At 39.8% G+C, this 24,643-nt stretch overlaps 1 protein-coding gene across 3 annotated transcripts; it reads left to right on the plus strand.

Annotated features, from left to right (window-relative positions):
• The first annotated feature begins 26 nt into the window (after positions 1 to 26).
• LOC135351061 (uncharacterized) lies at positions 27 to 24,637 on the plus strand. 3 transcript variants are annotated; one of them, XM_064549967.1, is made up of 22 exons: positions 27 to 300; positions 1,747 to 1,810; positions 1,875 to 2,341; positions 7,290 to 7,500; positions 10,123 to 10,401; positions 10,465 to 10,545; positions 10,597 to 10,722; positions 10,779 to 10,898; positions 10,946 to 11,021; positions 11,076 to 11,367; positions 11,432 to 11,665; positions 17,922 to 18,170; positions 18,443 to 18,703; positions 18,749 to 19,015; positions 19,061 to 19,327; positions 19,373 to 19,639; positions 19,685 to 19,951; positions 19,997 to 20,263; positions 20,309 to 20,575; positions 20,909 to 21,160; positions 22,022 to 22,168; positions 24,470 to 24,637. In XM_064549967.1, exons 1-22 carry the CDS (start codon positions 268 to 270, stop codon positions 24,542 to 24,544), a joined length of 4,569 nt encoding a protein of 1,522 aa, XP_064406037.1. In that variant the 5' UTR covers positions 27 to 267; the 3' UTR covers positions 24,545 to 24,637. The 3 variants fall into 3 exon arrangements, with proteins under 3 accessions (XP_064406037.1, XP_064406046.1, XP_064406052.1); XM_064549976.1 differs by having other exon boundaries at positions 27 to 273; XM_064549982.1 differs by lacking the exon at positions 10,123 to 10,401.
• Positions 24,638 to 24,643: the final 6 nt, after the last annotated feature.

Genomic DNA, 24,643 nt, shown 5'->3' on the forward strand with positions numbered 1-24,643 from the left:
GAGTAACTCATTAGCAAAAGGTCAACCTTATGTCGTAGCTCCTCTGATTGAAGACCACACGTACGTATTGATAAACTTCTACTGATTCCAAGAGTTCAAGCCTTTAGTGCAGTGGGGCTGTAAAAAAGCTACGAGATTTTCACTTGTTGCACCTCGAGCCCCACCCTAACTTTTCGTCTTGTGGAGATCTATACGTGTTACTTTGAGTTAAGTTTACACTGGTCCACGATCTCTACTGGCCTGTGCACCAGGATAATACTGAGTAAAATGAAGGTAAGGATAATACTGAGTAAAATGAAGGTAAGCTGAGAAGGGTTGCTCCAGTATATATATAAATTAAGTGCCAGGATCGTATCAGTGGACCAAAGTGGACAACTTGAATATGCTCGAAATTTAGCACTGTGAGACCACAGAATCTGAATTAGCTTTTGGTTATCAACTATCATCAGCGCTGCACATGCAGTGGACCGAAGTGGCCAAGTTGAATTTAGGACTGTTACCACAGAAACTGGTGTATTATTCTGGACCAACTAAAAGTGAAGTGAGCACTGACACTCACAGTAGTCTATGAGGTTCTATTCAGCTTTTAGGCGATCATGCAGCTATAATAAACAAGCTAACAGACTACTATACCCGTGGCTGCCCACGCGCGCCTTAGGTAATTATTATACCAAGAGCAGGTTTAATTTGCATACTTTTTGATCGTGTACATGTATACATTTTAATAGAAAATAGAATCTATATTAACTAGATAGAAACCAATTATTATTAATAAACTGGATGCTGAAAGCTTCCTCGGCAGGCTATTATAATAGATCTTAATAACAATCTACCATATCAAAGCCAAATGCTAATTTTAGAATCACAGCTCTAAATTCAACTTGCCATGGCGACTTTATGTGCATGTACTGACCAAAACTGTTAGCCAAAAGCTAATTTCATATGACTGTATACCTGTATACCGAGTTGGCCATGCACTCTGCTCCTGCATGGTATAGCTGCATGATCACCTAAAAAGCTACTGAATAGAACCTCACAGACTGTAGTGCCAAGGGCATATAGAGAGTAAAAACTAAAGGGGATGGAAAAGCACAGTATCTATTAATATATTTTGTGTACAGTATATCCGGTCTCATGAAGGGTAGCATGCCCTCACTACAGTCCTAACTTCAAGTGATCCATTTGGTCCACTGAACTGATAGCTGAAAGCTGAGCTTATAACCAAAAGCTAATTTCATGTGCACTAGGCACCAGATTCTGTCACATGCAGTGTAAATCCAAGTTGGCCACTTTGGTCCACTGTGCCTGCAGTAATCTAGCATGTACCACAAACATTTTTACACCCTAATATCGCATGCATGCATGCTGCAAAAAAGCTGCTTTTCTGCGAAAACTTTTTAACGCTTATTCCCTGAAAGTATATACCCGCTATACGGTAGTTAACTTTATATATTATAGCTGGCGCTATTTGGCTGGTGCTATAATTAGTTGCTTTTCATAGCTTTCACATCATGTTTTACAAAAATAAACTGATTAGTAGCGAAATTCATGATTAGAAAGTATGTGATCGTCATAGGCAGGTGTTAGTAATGCTATTCATTCATGCATGTGTACCTCATATCAGGGTTAACCCATATCAGTGAGGTGGTGTGTTATGTATAAATACGTAGTGGGGTTTTCCCAGGGAAATTCCACAGCCATATGTATATAACCACATTAATTGTGTTCAATTGTACCACCATACAGAAACATCTGATCCAAGGCTACATTGTCTTCATTGTAACTGCATACTTGACAGCTCAGTCTAAAGGTGGGAAATTAAAACACCTGCACTATTGTATGCATGTAGTTGATTCTGTTGCTTCCTTTTAAAGGTACAATGCCATCAGTCTCTCTGACTGTTGAAGGAGGAGGCAGTCTGGTTGGTCAGCTCTGTCCTGGGACAATGAAAATGTTTTGCTATGGAATAGACTTGTCAATTTTACGATGGAGATACAATGGGAACATAGATATAGTAACCGTTTTTTCAGATGCCTCAGCTCCTTTTTCATTTGAGATCAATAATCCAGCATTCTTAAGTGTTGAGCTGCTATCAGTAGCACAAGATCCAGTGGATCCGAATTTCGGTAACTTTTCGTCAGAACTTGTTGTAAATGTGTCACAGTTGCAGGCAGTGAGTGTAATGAGCATTACATGCGGAGATCCGGATACTTTCAAAATGATTCCAGTGGATGTTGAGATTATACAACAAACTGAACCTGAGAGTCCCAATGGAACTAATGTAACAGCTCTCTATGAATTTGGATCCTTGACGGATGTCATTGTTTCTTGGGAACAATTGGTGAGTTATATACCGGGAGCACATGAGGAGATGGAGCGGGTTATTATGCATAGTAGTCTATAACTACATTTGTAATGTGCTAAGTTCTCTGTACATGTGTGGCTAATAACGCGTTTGATGTAATAGTGAGTATTATTAAGGTGTATTATTAAGGTGTACGATGCAGTGTTCGCCCACGCAGTAATTATCTATAGTAGTAAATCATGCAAGCTGTCTTGACTGTATACACTAGTCGTCACTTTATATGATAGATATTGCATGCTCTTTGCCAGCAACGAGGAAAGGGGTAGGGCGACTCTCGAAACAATTTCTTGAAAACAATGAACATGCAGTCATCAAGAACTCTTCGAGCCGTCCTCAGGAATATCATGAACTGCTGGTAGGTAACTGTTTAGTTCTGGTTAGAGTCCTGATATTTGACGACTAAAATCGGCTATGACCACAATATGTGTTCGGTAAAGTTGCAGGGGGGTGCTAGGGGTACTCGAGCACCCCCGTATACAGCCTGTGTCAAGTACAAAACACAAAGAAATGTATCTGATTATCCAACTGCACCCTTTCTCTTCCATATCTTGCTGCAGTTAGCTAGCTAGTAGGCAAGAAAAACGATTCAGTCTCTATAAACTGTGAGCTATTCTGGCTTAAATGTGTGAACTAGTTCTCTTTCGTAGCTTCTGTATGCAAATATAGTGCATCCAGCTTAGAGAGTAGATTACGACAAATTTGTGAGTAGCTGTACTTAAATGTAAAATATCTTTCGATTGGAACATTTCTAAGAAATGGTGTTGATACCAATTAATGTGTAGGTGAATAACCAAGCTACAAAAACGTTTCCATGGAAACATAAGGTGGTGGGTTTGTGGTGATTAATAGAACAACAGCAAATTGTTATAGTGGGTATTAATCGGTTAGAGTAATAAAACAGTAATCTTGTACAGCTAAGGTCCTAGACTTATCACATAATTGTTCAATGGTTTAGGTATCCTGACCATCCCTTTTATGGGTCTTACATATGTTCACAGTGTCTATGATTTACTAGTTTTCAGGTACACTTTTGGTTAGAGTAATAACTTCTGAAAAATTAATAGCTTAGCTTTCAAATTTCTGTAGAGTAAGTTTACAGATATATGGGCTACATTTTGATACCAAGAACATCTTATTCCATTGCTGATATAACACTGAAAAGCTACATAATTTACTATTTTCTACTGTTTTGATGACATCAGCAGCTGCAAACCACAAACCAATGTCGCTTTAATCAACCACAAACTTAATTAAGAGTGACTGTACGCCCACTTACGTAGTTAATTAAAGTGTCATCGATTTGTGGTTAGCAGCTTGTGATGTCATCAAAACGGTAGAAAATAGTAGAATATGTAGTTTTTCAGTGATATCTCAACAATGGAATAAGCATAGAGGATGTTCTTGGTATCAAAATGTAGCCCATTTATTTGTAAACTTACCAGAGAACTTTTAAACCTAAGCTATAAAATTTTCAGAAGATATTACTCTAACCAAAAGTGTACCTAAAAACTAGTAAATCATGAATTATACTGTGAACATAATTATGTAAGACCCATAAAGGGATGGTCAGGATACCTAAACCATTGAACAATTATGACAAAGTCTAGGACCTTAGCTGTACAAGATTACTGACTTTGTACTACGGTTGCACCAAAGATCAAAGGCTTCAGTTGTAGTTTATACTACTTATACAACCTGTCTGACCACAGCCATGGTATATGGCATTATACCCTAGTGTATAACTGCCATATACCATGGCTTGTGGTCAAACTACATGTACAGCTAGAACTGAATACAGTATCCCACCTTTGCAACAAAATTGACACACTGTTTCAATTAAAACAATGACACACTACTCAATTCGATCGATATTAGAGCTAGAGAGAATTCAATACAAAACAGACTACTAGTCAACATAAGAAGAGCCAAGCTCGAGCGATGAATAGTTCCAAAAAGGGAGGCAAATTTGGAAGAACTCTGTGAACGATACTGGTTTGTTTGTGTTGCTTTCTTTCAACATTGGTTGTCACAACCTGCTTATTACATTGCTGCATGGGACCAGGAGCAGTAAGAAGGGTCCAGACTGCCAAGTGTTTATCTGGTTCCTTCACAATTCTTCAGGCAAATTCATTGCATAGCTATAGCAACAGTGACAGTAAACAGTAGTTATAAGCATATTCATTGAAGAAGCATGACAGGAAGTAGCTCTAAACATAGTAGTACAGTTCTAAACATAGTACAAGCCAGTTAAACTATGGCCTCTCGTGCTTTACACGCTCGAGTAATCAGATAAACCAACTCGACTGCGCCTCGTGGTTTATCAGATTACTCTCGCGTGTAAATCAAATATACCACTCGAGGCCATTGTTTAACTATAACATAACCGATTACCCACTATAACAATTTGTTTATTAATCACCACAAACCCACCACCTTATGTTTCCATGGAAACATTTTTGAGTATGTTGTAGCTTGGTCATTCACCTACACATTAGTATCAGCACAATTTCTTAGAAATGTTCCAATCGAAAGATATTTACATTTAAGTACAGCTACTCAGAAATTTGTGGTAATCTACTCTCTAAGCTGGATGCACTGTAGAAGATTGGGGCAAGCCCAACTAGCCAGATAAGTTAATTTGACGTCACTAATAAGAGGTGTGGCTTCCGGTCAATCAAATTTCGGCGCTGCGCGGCTAAAAATCAAAAGCGCCCTCTTTTATCTATGATAGCACCCCCTTCTTCAAAATCCTGCCTACACCCCTGCATGAAGTTGTGCTGTCTAGTTAGCGTACTGATAGCTAGCATGCACTGTATATAATAGTTACTTATATATGCATGAGCAGTGCAACAGTAGTTAATGCACGGTTGCAAGTGCTCTATTGCCCAAGCGGAAGTTCGAGAAGCTCATGTAGCTCGAGGCAAAGCCGAGTGCTACATGATGCTTCGAGAACTTCCGCGAGGCCAATAATATCCATAGAGCATGAGCGTAAAACAGTGCATTAACTGGTTTGTAGTTTTTAGCTTCTCGCAGCTATATACCAATAGCTATCGGCTCTAGTATAGAACTAACTACTAAGTAGAATAGCAACCTTATACGAAAAGATTTAAAATTTGCTATTCCTGATTCTGGAGAGACTGCAATGGCTTTCAACGTACTGGTAAGCAAAACTAGCCTTTACTCAAGAATAAAGCATTTGTTAGCAAGATAGCATTGCTAGAAGCTTATTTTAAGAATCACTTTGCTGCATGTATACTCGCATTGCAACCATGGAGCAGTTGTAGCTATTCTATTCTAAAATTCTATGGCTTAAAAATCAAAAATCAATTATTTTGACCACCAACCGTGCTCTAACTACCCCGGCCCAGCCATGCTCTAATGAAAACACCGCGGGTGCTGATGCCTCGGTGGAGGTGCCAAAGCTACATAACATAAAGCTACTAATAGCTAGCTTCTATACACACATTGATTATAATTATCATGATGAATATTTTTAATTTTGCTGCATGCAGAATCCAGAATCACAGGGAAACACAAAGAGTGGGTAATGATCGACGATGATTGTTGTTAATAACGATCGATGCCAAAAGTTCAAGTCTAAAATTAATGGCTGCAAGTAGCAGAGCCTTGCAGCTCTCTTCTCACTCTTGCAGCTACCAATAGCTAGCGTTCTAGTGCAGAGCTAACTACTAAGTATAGAGTAGCAACACTCGGTGAACAAGTTTTGCTACGGACTCTTTTGAAAAGGCTGCAATGGCATTCCAAGTAAGCAAAACTAGACATAACTCGAGAACGAAACTTTATTTTGCAAATCCACAAATACCAAGCCAAGAAAACATGACTAGAAGCCTATAGAAACTCTTACTTGCACTTCATTGATCCTTGAGCAGCTGAAACAGTCTACACAGACACACAGACACACAAACACACTACCGTATACCTCGCTTGCGCATGCGCACCGAGGCATAACTACCAAACTGTTCCAAAAATGCCAACCACAGAATAATAGAGCACGGTCTGTGGTTACTACAGTTGTAGATCCTAGTCTATGGATTTGTTAGCATAGTTTTTCCTTTGATCTTTGTACAAAAAACTACAAAGACACATAAAGTAATAGAAACAATGTCTTTCTTTCTCAAAAAACAAAAATTCATGATAATTTATGAGCAAACACTGCATCGTAACCTTAAGTATACAATGAATAATGTAAGCAGTACTTATTGCGCTTTAACATAATTATAATTTAGCAATGTTTGTGCATATATAGCAGGACGATATCAGAATCCGCGTAGTAAGACGCGACATCTCCTCATGTGCTCCTGGTTATGCTTAGCCTCAAATCCAGGTCAATTAAAATACGGCTTGTATCTATTGCATGGGTGATAGTACATAGCTATGTGCAAACTGAGTTCCCCAAAATCTGAAGAATTCGTTCTACGAGTAAAACCGTGGTAAAAAATTATATTGTATTTTGTCTCCTGTGAAGCTGTGGCTTATGTCCTCTAATCCATTTTCGAGAAGGCTATAGTCTGAAGCCAAAAGAGGCTCTCATCTATACCTCTATGATGGTCGTATGGTTGCAGTTGGAAGCACAAAGTCAAACACTTGCCATGCATAATTATAGTCTGTACAGAAACCAAGTTCAAACATCCCGACCATACGACCATTCTTGAGGTAGATGAGAGCCTCTTCTGGCTTCAGACTAGTGCAAGCTTTCGCAACAACACAATAGAGGGCCACAGCTATAGCTATAGCTAAGCTTTACCCATAAGACATATGCAATGTATAGATAGTGCATGCATGCATGGCCTATGATTAATTACACATGCAATAGATACCAGGCCGTATTTTAATCGGCCGGCTATAGGTTATACTAAATCAATAAATGCTCATGTAAATGATGAATTGTAAATACTTGATATAGGAAATACGATGTCCAGACTTTCAGACCTCCTTGATCTATCAAGTCACACTGTTAGGCTCCGGTGTTGTCGCAGTAAATCCCACAAGCTGTGGAAAAGTGTGTATGACCAGCTTTCAGAATTTTTCTGGTGCTTCTGTGGAGTATAGGGTATTGCTGTATGCTGTAAATTCTATTGGGACAAGTGAAGTTGTGGAATATCCAACCACTATCGGTATGTCTGAATTACATGTACCGTATATGCTTGATCAGAGGCCGCTCTCAAATAGTATATAGCCTCCTTTGCTAGCAAAACGAGTGTTGCAAGTGTGCGCTTGCTAATGCCTCTCGCCATGTTTTTGCTTTCGCTCAAAAGTATTAGAGTGTTATAGAAGAGGTAGATAATTTGCAATGTGCTTGATTGTTTCACAAGAAAGGGGGGTCCACAGTTAATAGTGCATACTGATTGTTTAAATGGCCTGTAGCCAAACAGTGGGAGTAAGCCTTTGTCAAAGGCATAGTTAGTAGTCTGTGAGATAAGCATTAAAGACAGAATTCAATCACAGAAAGTAGACTATAGTATCTATAACAAGCAGTCTAAAAAGAGTTTAAACACAGAATTCAACCACAGAAAGTAGACTCTATAACAAGCAATCTAAAAAGAGTTATATTTATCAGAAAAGGTTAGTTTGTGGCTTACCAGGACCTCAACAAAGAAGAAAATCCAGGATCTGATTCTCTTACACGTGGTATTGAGTGCGCATGCGCATTACATCCAGGAATAAGTGCAAGTTCACAAATGGCTACTAAAATAGCTAGCTTCTTTAGCAGCTCTTTCTGACTGTTGTAGCTAGCAAAAAGCTAGCGCTTTAATGCAAGGCTAACTCATAAGTTGAATAGAACGTTTGTGCGAACAGACGATGCTATGAAAGATTCTGAAGAGACTGCAACAGCCTTCAATGTGAGTCAAACTAGCCATAACTCAAGAAAGTTTGCTAATCCACGAATCAAAATCCAAGAGAACGGCTAGAAGCCTATATAGAAGCTGTTAGTTTTCCTCGCATTGCAACCGTTGAGCAGTTACAGTTGGAACAGACACACAGACACACACACAGTCAGCTTTACCGTGTCCCTCGTGCGGCTACGCCTATAGTTCAAGGCATAATGAAACGTTTACCTTAAAGTGACATATTTCACAGGTAGATTTGTTTGTGTTTTCACTGTTTTAGCTAATTTTGCTGCTGCTCAAGTTGTGAAATTAATATTATTCATAGCGTTTCTAATTACTCACAAGTGGTTTTAATGAGATTCATTGCATTTTCCAATTATCTGCGAGTACACATTTTTCGATTTTACTCTCATTCACAGAAATTAATACTCGCGAAAGTAGGTCACCTTAAGGTAGTATATAGCCGCTCTCAAATATAGTACAGTAAAGTTTGACTCTAGCGCATTTCTGCACGTAGAAGCCATATTAATACTAGCAGCTAGCTACATGTACATGTAGGTAGGTAACAGTTTGTTAGTGCTTCAATTCACAAAGACTTTTTCATGGCAGAGTTCGAGTTTATGCAGGTGAAAATAACTTTTGATGACGCCTCTCTTGAACAGTGGCCTCTCTCGAATTGTAGCCTCCTCTGCCAGCAAAATGAAATATTTAGCCTCTGATTGGTACATGAATATAATTATAGTTTTGCCATCGCGTGACAGGACATAATATTGTTTTTAATGGTACAGTAGAACCTCGATTATCCGGACACCTTTTTTCCATAGCCATGCAGGCCAGATAACCAGATAATTGACTATATTATTAACTACACCCACAAATGCAGCTTACTCAGCAATATCTTAGTGTTGCACATGCGCTGTAATAGTCCTATAGAGCCTGGAGTTTTGATTGCTCTTCGAATGCCCATGCATTAATTACTTCCAGTATAACTTCCGCAGTAAAATTGTGCTGATCGAGTTAGCACACTCTTTTACATTCTGCAATACATGTGCTATTTGAATTGAAAATAAGAGCTACACAATGGTTTTTGTCCCAGAGAGTTTTATCAACTCTAGACTTGAAGATACCTACTATATATACACAGTAAGTGCAGTATAGTACTAGATCTAAGAGGCAAACTAATGCTCAAGGATGGTGGAACATCTCATCTACAATGTGCTCACTAACAGGTGGTTAATGTGTGGGTGGGCAGAACTGTTGGGATTGCTCGGGGCTCTAAACCAAGCTTGATCAGTTCTTGACGAACGTAAGGAACAAATGCCTCGTGAAACCAATCTGGAAATATACTGCACCAGTCTCATCTCATCGCAATTAAATATTTGGTCAGGGCATATATATAGCTTCTTTATTGAAATTGCTTTAACAAATGATAAGACAAACTCATCAGCAGTAGAATCATCGGCTGACAACTTTGTAATGACAGATTCCTAATTGGGGTGCCCGCACATAGTAACAAATTGACATAATTTAACCACAAAAATGCAACGTTTAAATCCTGAGACTTGCACACGCAGTATTTAATTTCAATGCATGCGCTAGTATAGTAGTAACCACAAGTAACAACATAGTGGTTTTGTGAGGATGTCTTCAATTAAATTAACTACAAGGGGGGTGCTCAAGCCCCCAAAGCGCCCCACTGGATCCGCCACTGGATACAGTTGTACATGGCTGTAGCTTAATAGTATAAGCTATACACTATATATACACAGATTACCAGTGTGCGCACATGCGCTTCATACATTAGTACACGTGCGCATACGCACAATGAACGTACTCCTTTTCATCAACATAGTGTGAACTTTGACCTACACAAGCTATTATCTGAACTGTAATTGATAATTATTTCAGTGAAAAAAAGCAGCTTCTACTTTACACCTACTTTCCTCTCGAACGACTGTCGGTTTGCTTGTGAGTGCTTCTCAAATGGAAGTCTGGATACAGACAGTTGCAATGTGCTGTACACAACTGACTCGATGTACATGGATCCATCAGCAATTGTTTCTCCGCTCAATACACAATTTGAAATAACTGGAATAATTTCCAATACCATCTACTATTTTGATTTTTTTTTATCTGTGAACAAAACTCTACTTGTTAGGAACAAAATTACAAAACAATCGATATCAAGTAAGCTTTATTATGTAATAGTGTTATAATTATTGTTATGGTCACACGTTGTTATTGCTCTAGGTCCGAGGCTCAGTTTATTGGTCATTGTGTTCCTAACTCTGACTATTTTGGCTCTCATTCTTGTAGCAGCATTTATTATAGGTTAGTTACTTATCACCAAAGCATTCACTTATAATTATTACACTTTTGCAGTTGACTGTGTTTTAAAGCAATTACAAAAGTTTGTAACAAGACTTTTTTTTTGTGTGGCAAGTTTCTTGGGATTATTGAGCTTGGTGTTTCTTATTGTTTTCTTAATTATCACTGGTGTCCAGCAAGGCAAGTTTTTTTAAAACAAATTGTACTTATTCTATTAAACTGTGTATTATTTCTAGACACATGCAGTTTGGACTGGAGGAGAACACGCAACGCATTGATCATTTCTGCCTTTCTTTTAGCTTGCTTTGGCAACATGTTTCTGGTCTGCATCCTGCTTGTCTCTTGTGTAAAGAAAAGTAAGGCAGCATCAATTCATAACAATCGATTCCATGTTTATTTTCAGATTCAAACATGATGGATGTGCATATAGATCTATTAGAACACAGTCCAGTACTTTTCCATGCTGACCCACATAGAAAGTAATGGAACCCTAATTATAGTTGTACTATTCTCATGCATCATCATATATACAGTGATCCTGCTGACAAACAGACTGGCTATCAAAAAGAAAAATCTAAACATTGGTGGAGTAGTAGACCAGCCAATAGACAAGAAACAAATGAACTTATTGATATGCGGGACGAGTCAAAGGTTGGTACAGCAAATAGTGAATCATCGGCTTTTCTAATCAATAAAGGAGGTCACGAGTCCACAACTCAATCCAAGTGCACAGACTCTTCTGGCCGCCTCAAATTTAAAAGGATCAAAAACTCTAATCCTGCAGTTGTTGTTCCCGGTGTCCTACCTGCTACCACACTATCTAGGGTAAAAATATAACCATTCATGTCCTTAAGTTGTACTATGTTCGTAACTGTATGTTTGCTTGCAGGCCGACCAACACTTGTCCAATGATGCAAAGCCACAAACTGACGAAGCAACGTACAACAGTTCTGAAACCAGCAATGCACCACTCTCCAAGGCAGTGCAAGATAAAGACGCAAAGCAGGGACGCAAGTACAGATTCTCTTTGGGGCCTCTCAAGTTTGGAAGGAGCGAAGATACTACTGGTGCTCCTGTGACCTCACCGGTAGTTCCCCCTGGACAAACGGACCTGCCAGATGAGGTAAATCGCAGCCACTTAATTATGCCTCGAGGCGTAGCCGCACGAGGGATACAGTAAAGCTGGCTGTGTGTTGTGTGTGTATTCCAGCTGTAACTACTCAACGGTTGCAATGCGACGAAAACTCACAGCTTCTATAGGCTTCTATAGCCACGTTCTCGTGGATTTTGATTCGTGGATTAGCAAACTAAAGCTTCTTTATTGAGTTATTGCTAGTTTGACTCACATTGATTGCTGTTGCAGTCTCTTCAGACTCTTTCATAGCATCATTTGTTCGCACAAAATTTCTAAACTAAACTTAACCGCTAGCTTTTTAGCTACAAGAGCTGCTAAATCAGCTCGCTATTTTAAATTATTAGCCAATAATTTTGTGAACTTGACCTCTTGCAGACACACCCCTTATTCCAGTGGATCTACTGCGCATGCACGCTCATCCCCACGTATGAGACAATCCATTTTGAACCCCAGTCCTTGGCAGCTAAGCCACAAAACACTATTATAAATGCATGTACACAAGTCTTTTCTTCTCAGTTATAACGAGTGTTGCAAGCGTGCGCTTGCTAATGCCTCTCGCCATGTTTTTGCTTTCGCTCAAAAGTATTAGAGTGTTATAGAAGAGGTAAATAATTTGCAATGTGCTTTGATTGTTTCACAAGAAAGGGGCATCCACAGTTAATATATATAGTGTATACTGATCGTCTTAAATGCAGGGGCGGAGGAAGTGGTCCGGCAGGTCCGGCAACTGCCTGACCAATATTGAATCAAACCTAGCTATAATTATAGACTCTAGCTAACTTATAGTCAACTACCAGCTAGAGGCCGAGGATAAGCTAGCTAGCTAGCTAGCTACGATCGAACTCTATTCCAGTTCAATGTTACATGTTTAATGTTCTATTCTAATTATACGTAGATCTAATAGTGGGAGGACCTAGATCCAATAATAATTATTGGGCGGAGTCCAGCCTAACCAGGTATGATACAGAGGTATGATAATGCAAGTTCAAAGGTCAAATTTAGTATACATTTTTTCGCAGCTAGTAGGGCCCTATTTTTGCCTAACCAATGCCATTAAACTTCCTCCACCCCTGAAATGGCCTGTAGCCAAACAGTGGGAGCAAATCTTTGTCAAAGGCATATAGTCATGCAGTAATCTGTGAGATAAGTACAATTCAATCACAGAATTAAATCAACGACACTGAAGCAACTGCATGTTATTTAAATGGCCTGTAGCCAAACAATGCAAAGGCACAGAGTAAGAGAGAATTTAAGCACAGACAGTAGTATATCACAGACAGTATAGTATATATAAACAAGCAGAACGTGTGTATCTATCTATATTAGTACTGAGAAGAAAAGACTTGTGTAAATGTATCTATTGTTATCAGACTTGTGTACATGAATATTGTTATCTAGTCTATACGGTATCTTTTGTTTTGTGGCTTACCGGTATACCAGGACCTCAAGAAAAAGAAGTATGTTGATTCTGCTACTGGATTCTCTAACATGTGGGGATGAGCGCGCATGCGCATTGCATCCACAGGAATAATTAAAGGGTGTGTCCAAAGAGATCAAGTTCACAATGGCTACTAGAGCTAGCAGTTTTAACAGATCTTTTCTGACTCTTGTAGCTAACAAAAAGCTAACGCTTTATAGTGCAAGGCTAACTCATGTGTTGAATAGAAAGTTTTTGCGAACAGATGATGATTCTGAAGAGACTGCAACAGCCTTCAATGTGAGTCAAACTAGCCATAACTCGAGAAAGAACGTTTAGTTTGCTAATCCACGAATCAAAATCCAAGAGAATGCCTTGAGGCAGAATTATAGATAAGATATTATACTTTCTTTGTATGAAATTCAAATGCAAATTGTTAACGTAAAATTCATTTTAGAAAATACTTGTCAAATATGGTGCAATCTAATTGGTTACGTGGAGGTCTTTTATTTCTCATAGATACCTCTCAGACATTCAGAGGTACAATAATACTGAATTGACTAATTTTTAAGCATGCATGTACCGTATATATATATATATATAGAGGGTAATTTTCGTGGGGGAAAATATTCGTGGTTTTCGTGGTTGAAGGTATGACCACTTACCCACGAATGAAGCGACCTTGCCCACCTTTACCTGCAGTGCAAGCAGCAACACGGTATATCGACAGAATAATGATAATGACGTTCAGAGTTCACATGCAGTTAGTTGGAATGATTATATGTTGAAGATGAGCATGAACTTATGTAGCCATCACTTATGAGGTGCGAGGTGCGCTGATGTTGTTTGTCAACACTTGTAAGCAAGAAAATATGGTGGTGGCCATTGGAGGAGGCAGAGATGGCAGACAAGACTTGATGAATTGGCTTCTGGCTACAAGCACAATGTCCATACTAGGCTTTTTATCGTGCGTATATAGGATGTCTGAAATGTTTTCTTTCTGCTCTAAGGAGGTTCGCTTGTAGCTTCTGATCCCTTCGATACTGCGATGTATGGCCTGTACGCTCCATTACAAGTTGTTCATTAACACCACTGGAGTACTTGGTTGCATTTGTGGCTCAGAGCAAAGGGTTTGTTTTGAATCCTTGTATTCACACGTTCTTCACCATATTCTTCAAGGTGTTATGTCCCAAAGGTGCTCAGGAAAACCAGCAATCTTTTTAGGTTTTGTCAGAGGAGAGGTATGACGCATTGCTCGGCCAATCATGCATGAGGACACAAGCTGTTGTATCTCTTAAACAGCTCAACAAAGTATCTCTGAGGATTTTCGGGATTTGATTAGTGAACCACTACTTTGGGCTTGAACTTGCGTCCTTTCATTACTCCAGGACGATTTTTCTATTATGTCTTCTCTGTATCTGAGGAATGATCGTTCATTTCGAGGCTCACGAAGTTCAATCTGGCAAGAATTATAGCGAAGTTGTCTGTGCTCACCTCCACTGCGCAATGCAAAATAGAGTCCATTAATGAACACCGATAATATATGTTCAAAAGAGTGTCCGCACTGTGGTCTCCTAAGATTTTTTTTTTATCCCACAGCAACTCTTCTTCTTCAAGGCAAAGTAGTTCAGCCTGCTTATATACAGAGCCAACACCAGCAGATTGAAGCTGCTTCATTTCAACTTGGCTGCGTAGGGGCAGTTTCAGGTTTATGGTCTTGTTTGTGGCCACTCGTACTCAGTAGGGCTTCAACTGCATTTTCTAAACTCCACCTTGGATCAAAAGGGTCAGTTTTACAGTCAGTCTATATAATTATAGTAGAGCTAGAATTTCTAGTAGAAAGCGTAGCACTGGAACAGCATCCCCAGCGGTACTGAAGTTGTGTCTTCACGCTATCCATAGCTAGCTAGCAGTTTATTTTGTGGTTGCTACACTATTCTAAATCAGTTACATAGGCCTCGTCCAACAGTCACTATAAAGTTTTGAGAATATCGGGCCTTCGGTTATCAAAACCCCATAGAGACCATGGACTCAGCCTATAACTATAAAAGCTTATTCCCTCTACTATATAACACTCTAATACTGTTTGAACAAAAGCACACAACATGGCGAGAGGCTTTGTAATTTCTTGCAATTATTCTGGGTCATTATAATGGGCATAATAAGATTAAAATTGCGACCCCTGGTCAGTTTGGTACAATTCTCTGCTGCTTTTTTGTCTCTTTTATGCCGCGGGCCACGAGCGTAGCCCGCTGCGGTAGCTAATTACTAAAATCTGTTGAAAATACTTAACTTGCTGCATGCTGAGTGACATCATTCTGTATAGCTAAGGCATTACTGCAAGACTAGCAAAAAACTCACCATATATAATATGTGACAGGCTCTGGGAAAACCAGACTATTGGAGCAGAATTTAGTATTGAGCTACAGCTAAATTTATGCCTACAGTATAAAATCTCAAATAAAATGTTATTGATGTATAAGTATCTACAGTCCTTCTACTACCTCTCTGTAAAATCTGATGCTCTAAATCCAACTCTTTCCATCGAAACGCTTCGTCCAAACTTTCGCTATTACCTTATTTTTCCTAATTAAGCAATCTTTGAGAGCCGTTTTTCTCGATACTACATTTTACGGCTTCGAGTTTCCAACGCGCATAACTCGGGTATGAAACTAGGTATGTGAACACTAAGCATATCATTGTGTAGGCAATGCTCTGCTCTATCACTTGGTACATTAATCACCAAAATTTTAGTCTGCTCCAATAGTCTGGTTTTCCTAGAGCCTGTCACATATAGACTAAAATCACGTGCAGTTTAATCTTACTTGACCCTTGTGAGCTCTCTTTTGATAATACAGTGTAGCAATTAAGTGTATATAGCTATAGATAACAAGTCTTCAGGAAACATCTTGAAGCTCTGGATGGCTGTGAAGACTAGATATTGATGAGAATCACTCTAAGTAAGAAAACATAGACACACACACTGCGAAACTAGAGCACTGAAGTGCTAACCCCCAACTGTTGACATGATCTACAAGCATATAGCAACCCAAAGAGTAATTGCTGGCTATAAAGCAGCAAGTGACAGGATGAGATTGGAGTTTTAGTATAGTAATTATAGTACATGCATTATTTGCCTGTTTGTGACATCTGAGTCTTATACCTCAGTGGCGTAGGAGCAGGGGGGGCAGCCCAGGAAAATGCCTGACCAATATTTCTAGCTTGTCTTTATAGATGTAGTCTACCAGTAGTCTCTTGTCTACGTTTAGCTAAATTCTATGATTCTGCTTTAGTAGCTGCTACAAAAACTAGAATCTGATGACATCACAATCTATGATTGAGTTCAAAGTTCATAGTAATAACAAGGGCGTCTTCGCCCCCCCTTTTTTGCCTGACCAATGCAAAATTGCTTCCTACACCTCTGTACCTCCTCTCGGTATTCTGTGTACTAGACAGGCAAATACCTGGAGTCTTAGTTATGGATTCTGGGGTATGCATGGTATGCTCTGGGGCTAGGAAACAATAAACAACCACAATCATAATTCTAGTTTTCTACTTTAGTGACCCTGTTCATTGTTCCTGGTACAAGATCACTTGAGCTGTAAATGTGTAGGCTATCTCGAATAAAGGCCGCGTGTAGTTAGCTAGCTGGCAACGTGCAAGTTTCTTAGCTTTTACTCGCTTTCATTCGACAACAAAGCTTTAACATCGAAATCTACCACAGTAAAACTAATAACTTGTTGTGTGAAGGCTATCCATGCTGTAAACGCAGTGCTGTGGCATCCAGGTGAGTAGATTCACATATTATTACAAACAGACAAACAAACAAACCAAACGACTACTATACCGTGGCCGCCCATGCGCACCTCGGGTAATAGCATTAGTGTATTTACTGTTCATAGGTACTCTAGTACATGGATCAATGCTTGCATGCTTTAATTCTTTTGTTGAGGCTTGCTGAGGCTGCTGAGGAAGATATTCCATGTGTCGTACTTGAATTCTTCATCACTTGTAGCAATACTCTGACTTGACCACACCGACTATTATCTTTTATACATGAAAGGTAATGTAGACACTACTAGATATATTGAAGTGTAAATGGCTCCTTCCATAGCTACTTCTTGTCTGGAATCTCCTCGCCCGGCTTTAGAGATATCTCTTCAATTCAATTTAGGTTGCTAGGCAACCAAAACACATTCAATATGAATAATGGACAAATATTTTCTGGCTTTAATTTTCACAACACTATATCTAACATTTTTAGGGGATTTCTTAGTACATGAGGCATACAGTGAAAATTAATCCGACAAATGGGCTTCCTCTTATTATACATTTAGAACAGTATATTGAATGTATACAGTTCTTAAAATGATGGCATAATGGGTTAATTCTTTTGACAAGTGCATCAGGGTTTCATCTATTGGATAAAAAGTTTAGGGTTATGCGTACTGCAAAATGCTAAACCTACTTTTGTTGAGCACACCCCCTGTTACAAGCTAATGCATCACAGTAGATTTATAATTTATAATACCGTTAGCTGGAAATTTTCGTGAGGTGCAAAATTTCGCGTTTTTTGAGAGCAGAGCAGTTTACGCGAAAATTAAAACCGGTATAAACTCTCATGCATCGGTATTTCACATGCAAAGCTATTGGTGGGTGTGGTTTCCTGGCATTGAAACGTGAATATTAGAACCTAAAGCTGAGCATTTTGGGGAAGGGTCACCCCTGCCCCCCCCCCCCCCCCCCGATGCATTAGATATGAAACCATTATAATTATGCTGAATTTGCGGCAGTATACTCAAACCAATTGTATTGTTAACATTATAGAGTTCTATTAACCGACCTAAAGAGGAGACAGAACTTGTTAAGCCACAAACTAATGAAGCAACCTACAACGGTACTGAAACCAGCAATGCACCACCACTCTCCAAGGCAGTGCAGGATAAAGACGGAAAGCAGGAACCCAAGTATAGGTTCTCTTTGGGGCCTCTCAAGTTTGGAAAGAGTGGAGATACTACTCCAATTGGTGGTGCTCCACCGGTAGTTCCCCCTGGACAGACATACCTACCAGCTGGGGTAAGTGGCCAATATACTGCGATTGGTAGGCCCTCATTATGCTGGTAAGTCGGTTTGATACAATTCTCTCCTTAACTTCCTCCCTTACATTTAGAATGACAATACAACAAGAAAACTATAAAATATTAATGTCCAATGCCTTGGGTTAATTTTTTGACCAGCATAATAATCGACTGAATTTGAGGCAGTATACTCAAAAGCATAATTGGAAGAAAAAAGAACATAATGTAGTTTTCCAGGGTCGATTGTTCAATATTATTTTATCGTTTTAGAGTAACCGACCTGACGAGGAGAATGGTCAAACAGAACTTGTGAAGCCACAAACTGACGAAGCAACCTACAACAGTTCTGAAACCAGCAATGCACCACCATTCTCCGAGGCAATGCAAGATAAAGACGCAAAGCAGGAACCCAAGTACAGATTCTCTTTGGGGCCTCTCAAGTTTGGAAGGAGTGAAGATACTACTCCTATTAATTGTGCTCCTGTGACCTCACCGGTAGTTACCCTTGGACAGACGGACCTGCCAGCTGGGGTAAGTAACCAATATTTTGCGATTGGTAAATTATTATTGTTTCAGAATTCTATTAACCGACCTGACGAGAAGAATGGTCAAACAGAAGTTGTGAAGCCACAAACTGACGAAACAACCTACAACAGTTCTGAAACCGGCAATGCACCACCATTCTCCGAGGCAGTGCAAGATAAAGACGCAAAGCAGGAACCCAAGTACAGATTCTCTTTGGGGCCTCTCAAGTTTGGAAGGAGTGAAGATACTACTCCTATTGGTTGTGCTCCTGTGACCTCACCGGTAGTTACCCCTGGACAGACGGACCTGCCAGCTGGGGTAAGTAACCAATATTTTGCGATTGGTAAATTATTATTGTTTCAGAATTCTATTAACCGACCTGACGAGAAGAATGGTCAAACAGAAGTTGTGAAGCCACAAACTGACGAAGCAACCTACAACAGTTCTGAAACCAGCAATGCACCACCATTCTCCGAGGCAGTGCAAGATAAAGACTCAAAGCAGGAACCCAAGTACAGATTCTCTTTGGGGCCTCTCAAGTTTGGAAGGAGTGAAGATACTACTCCTATTGGTTGTGCTCCTGTGACCTCACCGGTAGTTACCCCTGGACAGACGGACCTGCCAGCTGGGGTAAGTAACCAATATTTTGCGATTGGTAAATTATTATTGTTTCAGAATTCTATTAACCGACCTGACGAGAAGAATGGTCAAACAGAAGTTGTGAAGCCACAAACTGACGAAGCAACCTACAACAGTTCTGAAACCAGCAATGCACCACCATTCTCCGAGGCAGTGCAAGATAAAGACTCAAAGCAGGAACCCAAGTACAGATTCTCTTTGGGGCCTCTCAAGTTTGGAAGGAGTGAAGATACTACTCCTATTGATTGTGCTCCTGTGACCTCACCGGTAGTTACCCTTGGACAGACGGACCTGCCAGCTGGGGTAAGTAACCAATATTTTGCGATTGGTAAATTATTATTGTTTCAGAATTCTATTAACCGACCTGACGAGAAGAATGGTCAAACAGAAGTTGTGAAGCCACAAACTGACGAAGCAACCTACAACAGTTCTGAAACCGGCAATGCACCACCATTCTCCGAGGCAGTGCAAGATAAAGATGCAAAGCAGGAACCCAAGTACAGATTCTCTTTGGGGCCTCTCAAGTTTGGAAGGAGTGAAGATACTACTCCTATTGGTTGTGCTCCTGTGACCTCACCGGTAGTTACCCCTGGACAGACGGACCTGCCAGCTGGGGTAAGTAACCAATATTTTGCGATTGGTAAATTATTATTGTTTCAGAATTCTATTAACCGACCTGACGAGAAGAATCGTCAAACAGAAGTTGTGAAGCCACAAACTGACGAAGCAACCTACAGCAGTTCTGAAACCGGCAATGCACCACCATTCTCCGAGGCAATGCAAGATAAAGACGCAAAGCAGGAACCCAAGTACAGATTCTCTTTGGGGCCTCTCAAGTTTGGAAGGAGTGAAGATACTACTCCTATTGATTGTGCTCCTGTGACCTCACCGGTAGTTACCCTTGGACAGACGGACCTGCCAGCTGGGGTAAGTAACCAATATTTTGCGATTGGTAAATTATTATTGTTTCAGAATTCTATTAACCGACCTGACGAGAAGAATGGTCAAACAGAAGTTGTGAAGCCACAAACTGACGAAGCAACCTACAACAGTTCTGAAACCAGCAATGCACCACCATTCTCCGAGGCAGTGCAAGATAAAGACGCAAAGCAGGAACCCAAGTACAGATTCTCTTTGGGGCCTCTTAAGTTTGGAAGGAGTGAAGATACTACTCCAATTGGTTGTGCTCCTGTGACCTCACCAGTAGTTACCCCTGGACAGACAGACCTATCAGCTGGGGTAAATCGCAGCATATTTATAATAAATTTTATTTAGAGCATAATAATGTAATTATGAAGGGTCATTATGCTGGCTAATTGTGGATTAAAATTGAAATTGCGACCTTGGTTAGTGCTGTTTCTGATTACAGAACTTCTTTTAATTAACTTCTTCCCTTACTTTCTGTTACAATACGAAATAATACTGTGAAAAAATATATCAATGTGAGGCATAATGCCTGGGTTAATTCTTTTGACTAGCATAATTATAATAGGCTAAATTGAGGCAGTATATACTCAAAACCATAATTGGAAGAAAAAAGAGCACATAAACGATTGATCAATATTACTACAGAGTTCTGCTAACCGACCTAAAGAGGAGAATGTTCACACAGAATTTGTGAAGCCACAAACTACCTACAACACTTCGGATGCTACACCACTGTCCGTGGCAGTAATGCAAGATAAAGACGCAAAGCAGGAACCCAAGTACAGATACTCTTTGGGGCCTCTCAAGTTTGGAAGGAGCAAAGATACTACTCCAATTGGTTGTGCTCCTGTGACCTCACCGGTGGTTCCCCCTGGACAGACGGACCTGCCAGCTGGGGTAAGTGGCCAATATGGTATATCCTGGCAAATGATGCCAGCATAATTTATGCCATAATAGGATGGCCTGTCACTATTTACTGGCATGATTGGGTTAAAATTGCGACTTTGGTCAGTTTGGTGCTATTCTCTGCTGCTTCTAACGTTTACTTCTTCTCTTACATTTAGAACACATCATTACATGCAATACTAAAGTTATATATATTTATGACGTTGCATAATGAGTTCTTTTGACAAGCATAATTTTATAATAGGCTGAATTTAGGGCAGTGTTTAAATTAAAGCAGATACCGAGATAATGCATACGTCCAAAATTACGCCTACCCCCACTTTTGAGTGAAAGTTCCTGCATAGGCTAATTTGCCTCGAGAATACACCCACCACGAAGTGATGCATTTGTCAGTGAGCAGTTGTCAAGAAAAGGTTTAGCAGCTTCTTGTGTACGCTGGTTAGCTCTGAACATAGCTAGATAGAGCTACATGTAGATCCACCTGTTTGCAAGTATATTTACAAGAGAAATTAAGGACAATCTTCTCTGAATCTCTATATATATTGAAGACTCTGACAGTGACAAGAACAGCCTTCTGATGCAGAATAATTTATTTACTTGTACACTTTTCTTTATACCTAGCTACTTTACCCATGCATTACCATTATTGTATCGATGTATCATTATAGCTGACAGTCCTCAGACGCAGACAGAAAATACTTCTTTTTCTTAATGAGTGCGAGGGTGTAAAACTACACCCTTGGTAACATGCAATTAGAATGGGCGTAATCTCGGTAGAATACAGTAATAAGAAGAAAAAGGAGCGTATCATTTTCCGGAGTTGATCAATAATTATATTATTGTTATTATTAGAGTTCTGCTAACCGACTTGACGAGGAGAATGGTCAAACAGAACTTGTGAAGCTACAAACTGACGAAGCAACGTGCACTACTCCAGTAAGTGGTGCTCCTGTGACCTCACCGATAGTTCCCCCTGGACAGACCGACCTGCCAGCTGACGTGAGTTATTAGTTGCCTTGAAATAATAATAGGACTATATACTCACTATAGAAGCGGTACTTCGTTACTGTAGAAATGTTCGTGTTTTTCATAGCAGTAATAAAATTATGTTGCAATACAGTACAACCTCGATTATCCGGACACCTTGGTTCCAGAGGCAGGCCAGATAAGTGAATATGCCGGATAATCGAATAGATAAACCACACCTTGATCCACCCACTTTATTGATAAACAGCAGTGCCACATGGTTGTCTGTGCATGCGCAGAAGATATGCAGGCCAGTCTCCATAGTAACAGCTGTAACGCGCATGTGCATGGGACACACCCATTTTCTAAAAGAAATTGCCAAGCCGGATAATCGAGGTTCCAGATAATGGAGGGACAGATAATCACTATAATTATATAGTGACTATTGCACAAAATAATTTTTGGTCTACCGTAGAAACATACGCTCATGGGGTCATAGCAGAGTTGTATACGCTTATATTCGAGAATGCGCCATCATTTTCGAGCCCCCACTTAGTAACCGGATGTCTCTGTGACAGAGATATAGCTAGCTTAGGATTAAGACGCCATTTAGATTGCAATAACATCTGCAATGACTAATACTAGACTGACTGGACTTCCAAATGCACTGTGACATCCCCATTGATGTAGAAGCAGCAATTGACCAGTTTGCTAGGATGTACCCGAGATCCTACAGATCACTGTATCAAGACATAATTATTAGCTATAGCTAATAATTATGTCTTGATACTCTTACTAACACGCTATGCATGTAAAAGACACGCCATAATAAATGCGTGGGCGTAAAATTGCGACCTCCTTTTTTCTCTGCTCTTGAGAACCCCCCTGCTTCAATCTCTAGAAACGCCCCGAATTGGAACAAAAAGGGTCCAAGTCCACCTCATCTATGTCTCACATTCTTTCAGCATGATCAGACAATTAAGGTAACAGCGTGCCCATCAGAGGAGAATGGACACGATCACGTGCAACAAGATTTTGCTGAGCTGGCTCACATTCTTGACAATGATCTCAATGTACAGCTTGTTTTGTTAGCGTATATCAGAGACTGAGAGCTGACTATTTTGGACTTCCTTTAAGCTACCCCGACATGCAACTATTCCCATGCATCTCCATTCTGACGAGTTATCAGTGTTTAAAATTACTAGTCTAAGATTCCTGCAAATTTACAATGGTATCAGCACAATTTCTTAGAAATGTTGATACATTTAAGTATACATGCAACTACTCACCCTATTACTTACTCTCTAGGCTGTATAGGCACTGGATTTTCAAGGTTGCTGCTCCTGAGCTGGGATAGCAGCTCAAAAATACTGGCTTGAAAGCTTAAATCATAAATAAAAGTCACTATGCGTCTGTCTTATCACTTAGCCTCGATCCCAGGCCGAGTTGTTCGCTTTTATACAGTTAGGCAAACAACTAGGCCTGGTATACTAGTTGTCTGCGCGTGCGTTGTCAATTTTTGTCGGCAAAATATTTATAATTGACATAGAAAATTCACACAGTGAGTATACAAAAGATGCACATAGGGAGCTGCTTCACAAGGGGAGTTGCCATGCAGTTGTGCTGCAGCATGATTATAGTGACCCAGGGAAACTTAAGGATGATTAAATGCCTCAAATTATTTTTCAAGAAGGTTTAGCAGGCTTCTGGACCTCTCTGATTCTAGGCCCCTATTCGTTACTCAGATAAATCTTGTTTGAGAAACGTATATCAGAGGGTTTAAACTCTTACCTCACACTGTCCAGTCTCGAAGTTAGTTTAGCCAAGGATACTAGGTCCCATGTGAACAGTTTGTGTAAAAACAACCTCTCAACAAAGGCCACCTCTGTATAAAGGCCAAAACATTGTTCCCCAAAGGTGTCCATTATAGAGGGGTTCCACTTTAGTTTTAGCTTTGGACTAGAAAGCTATAGCTGGAAAGAACGTACTAAAGCTACACTGTTCCCATTAATTTTAAACTTTGAACTCCTGGTGTCCTTTTTAGCAACAATCAACGTCAATCATTTCCCATTCCTATAGCGTTTCCCGTGCTGCATGCAGCAAATCATTTGTAAAAACAGGTATTGGGTGTGGCTGGATTGGGTTACTACAATGGGGAAAAGGGAGGTCAGTGGGTGACAGCTTGTTTAGAAATCTGCACGTGTGATTGCAAAAATCATTCGGCAGGTAAATGGTTATTAAGTATATGTACACCTGCAGAGGCATCAGCACCCGCTGCATGTGCTGCTTTCATTAATTCATACCAAATTTAACTGCTATTCGTCTGTTATATAGGTGAATGATGACAGTTTTGAAATTATTACTCTGCCTGGAACAGTTCAAGATCTTGTGATGGATTTACATAATTAGTTGTATAGTTATACCTGTTTATGAATGTTGTACAACAGTAGCTGTAATAATTAGTTTGGTGAATGTCACAATACTGATAATTTTGAATGTCTATCTCTA

This window comes from Halichondria panicea, chromosome 1 (genome assembly GCF_963675165.1).
Source record: "Halichondria panicea chromosome 1, odHalPani1.1, whole genome shotgun sequence".
Classification (NCBI taxonomy): Eukaryota; Metazoa; Porifera; class Demospongiae; order Suberitida; family Halichondriidae; genus Halichondria; species Halichondria panicea.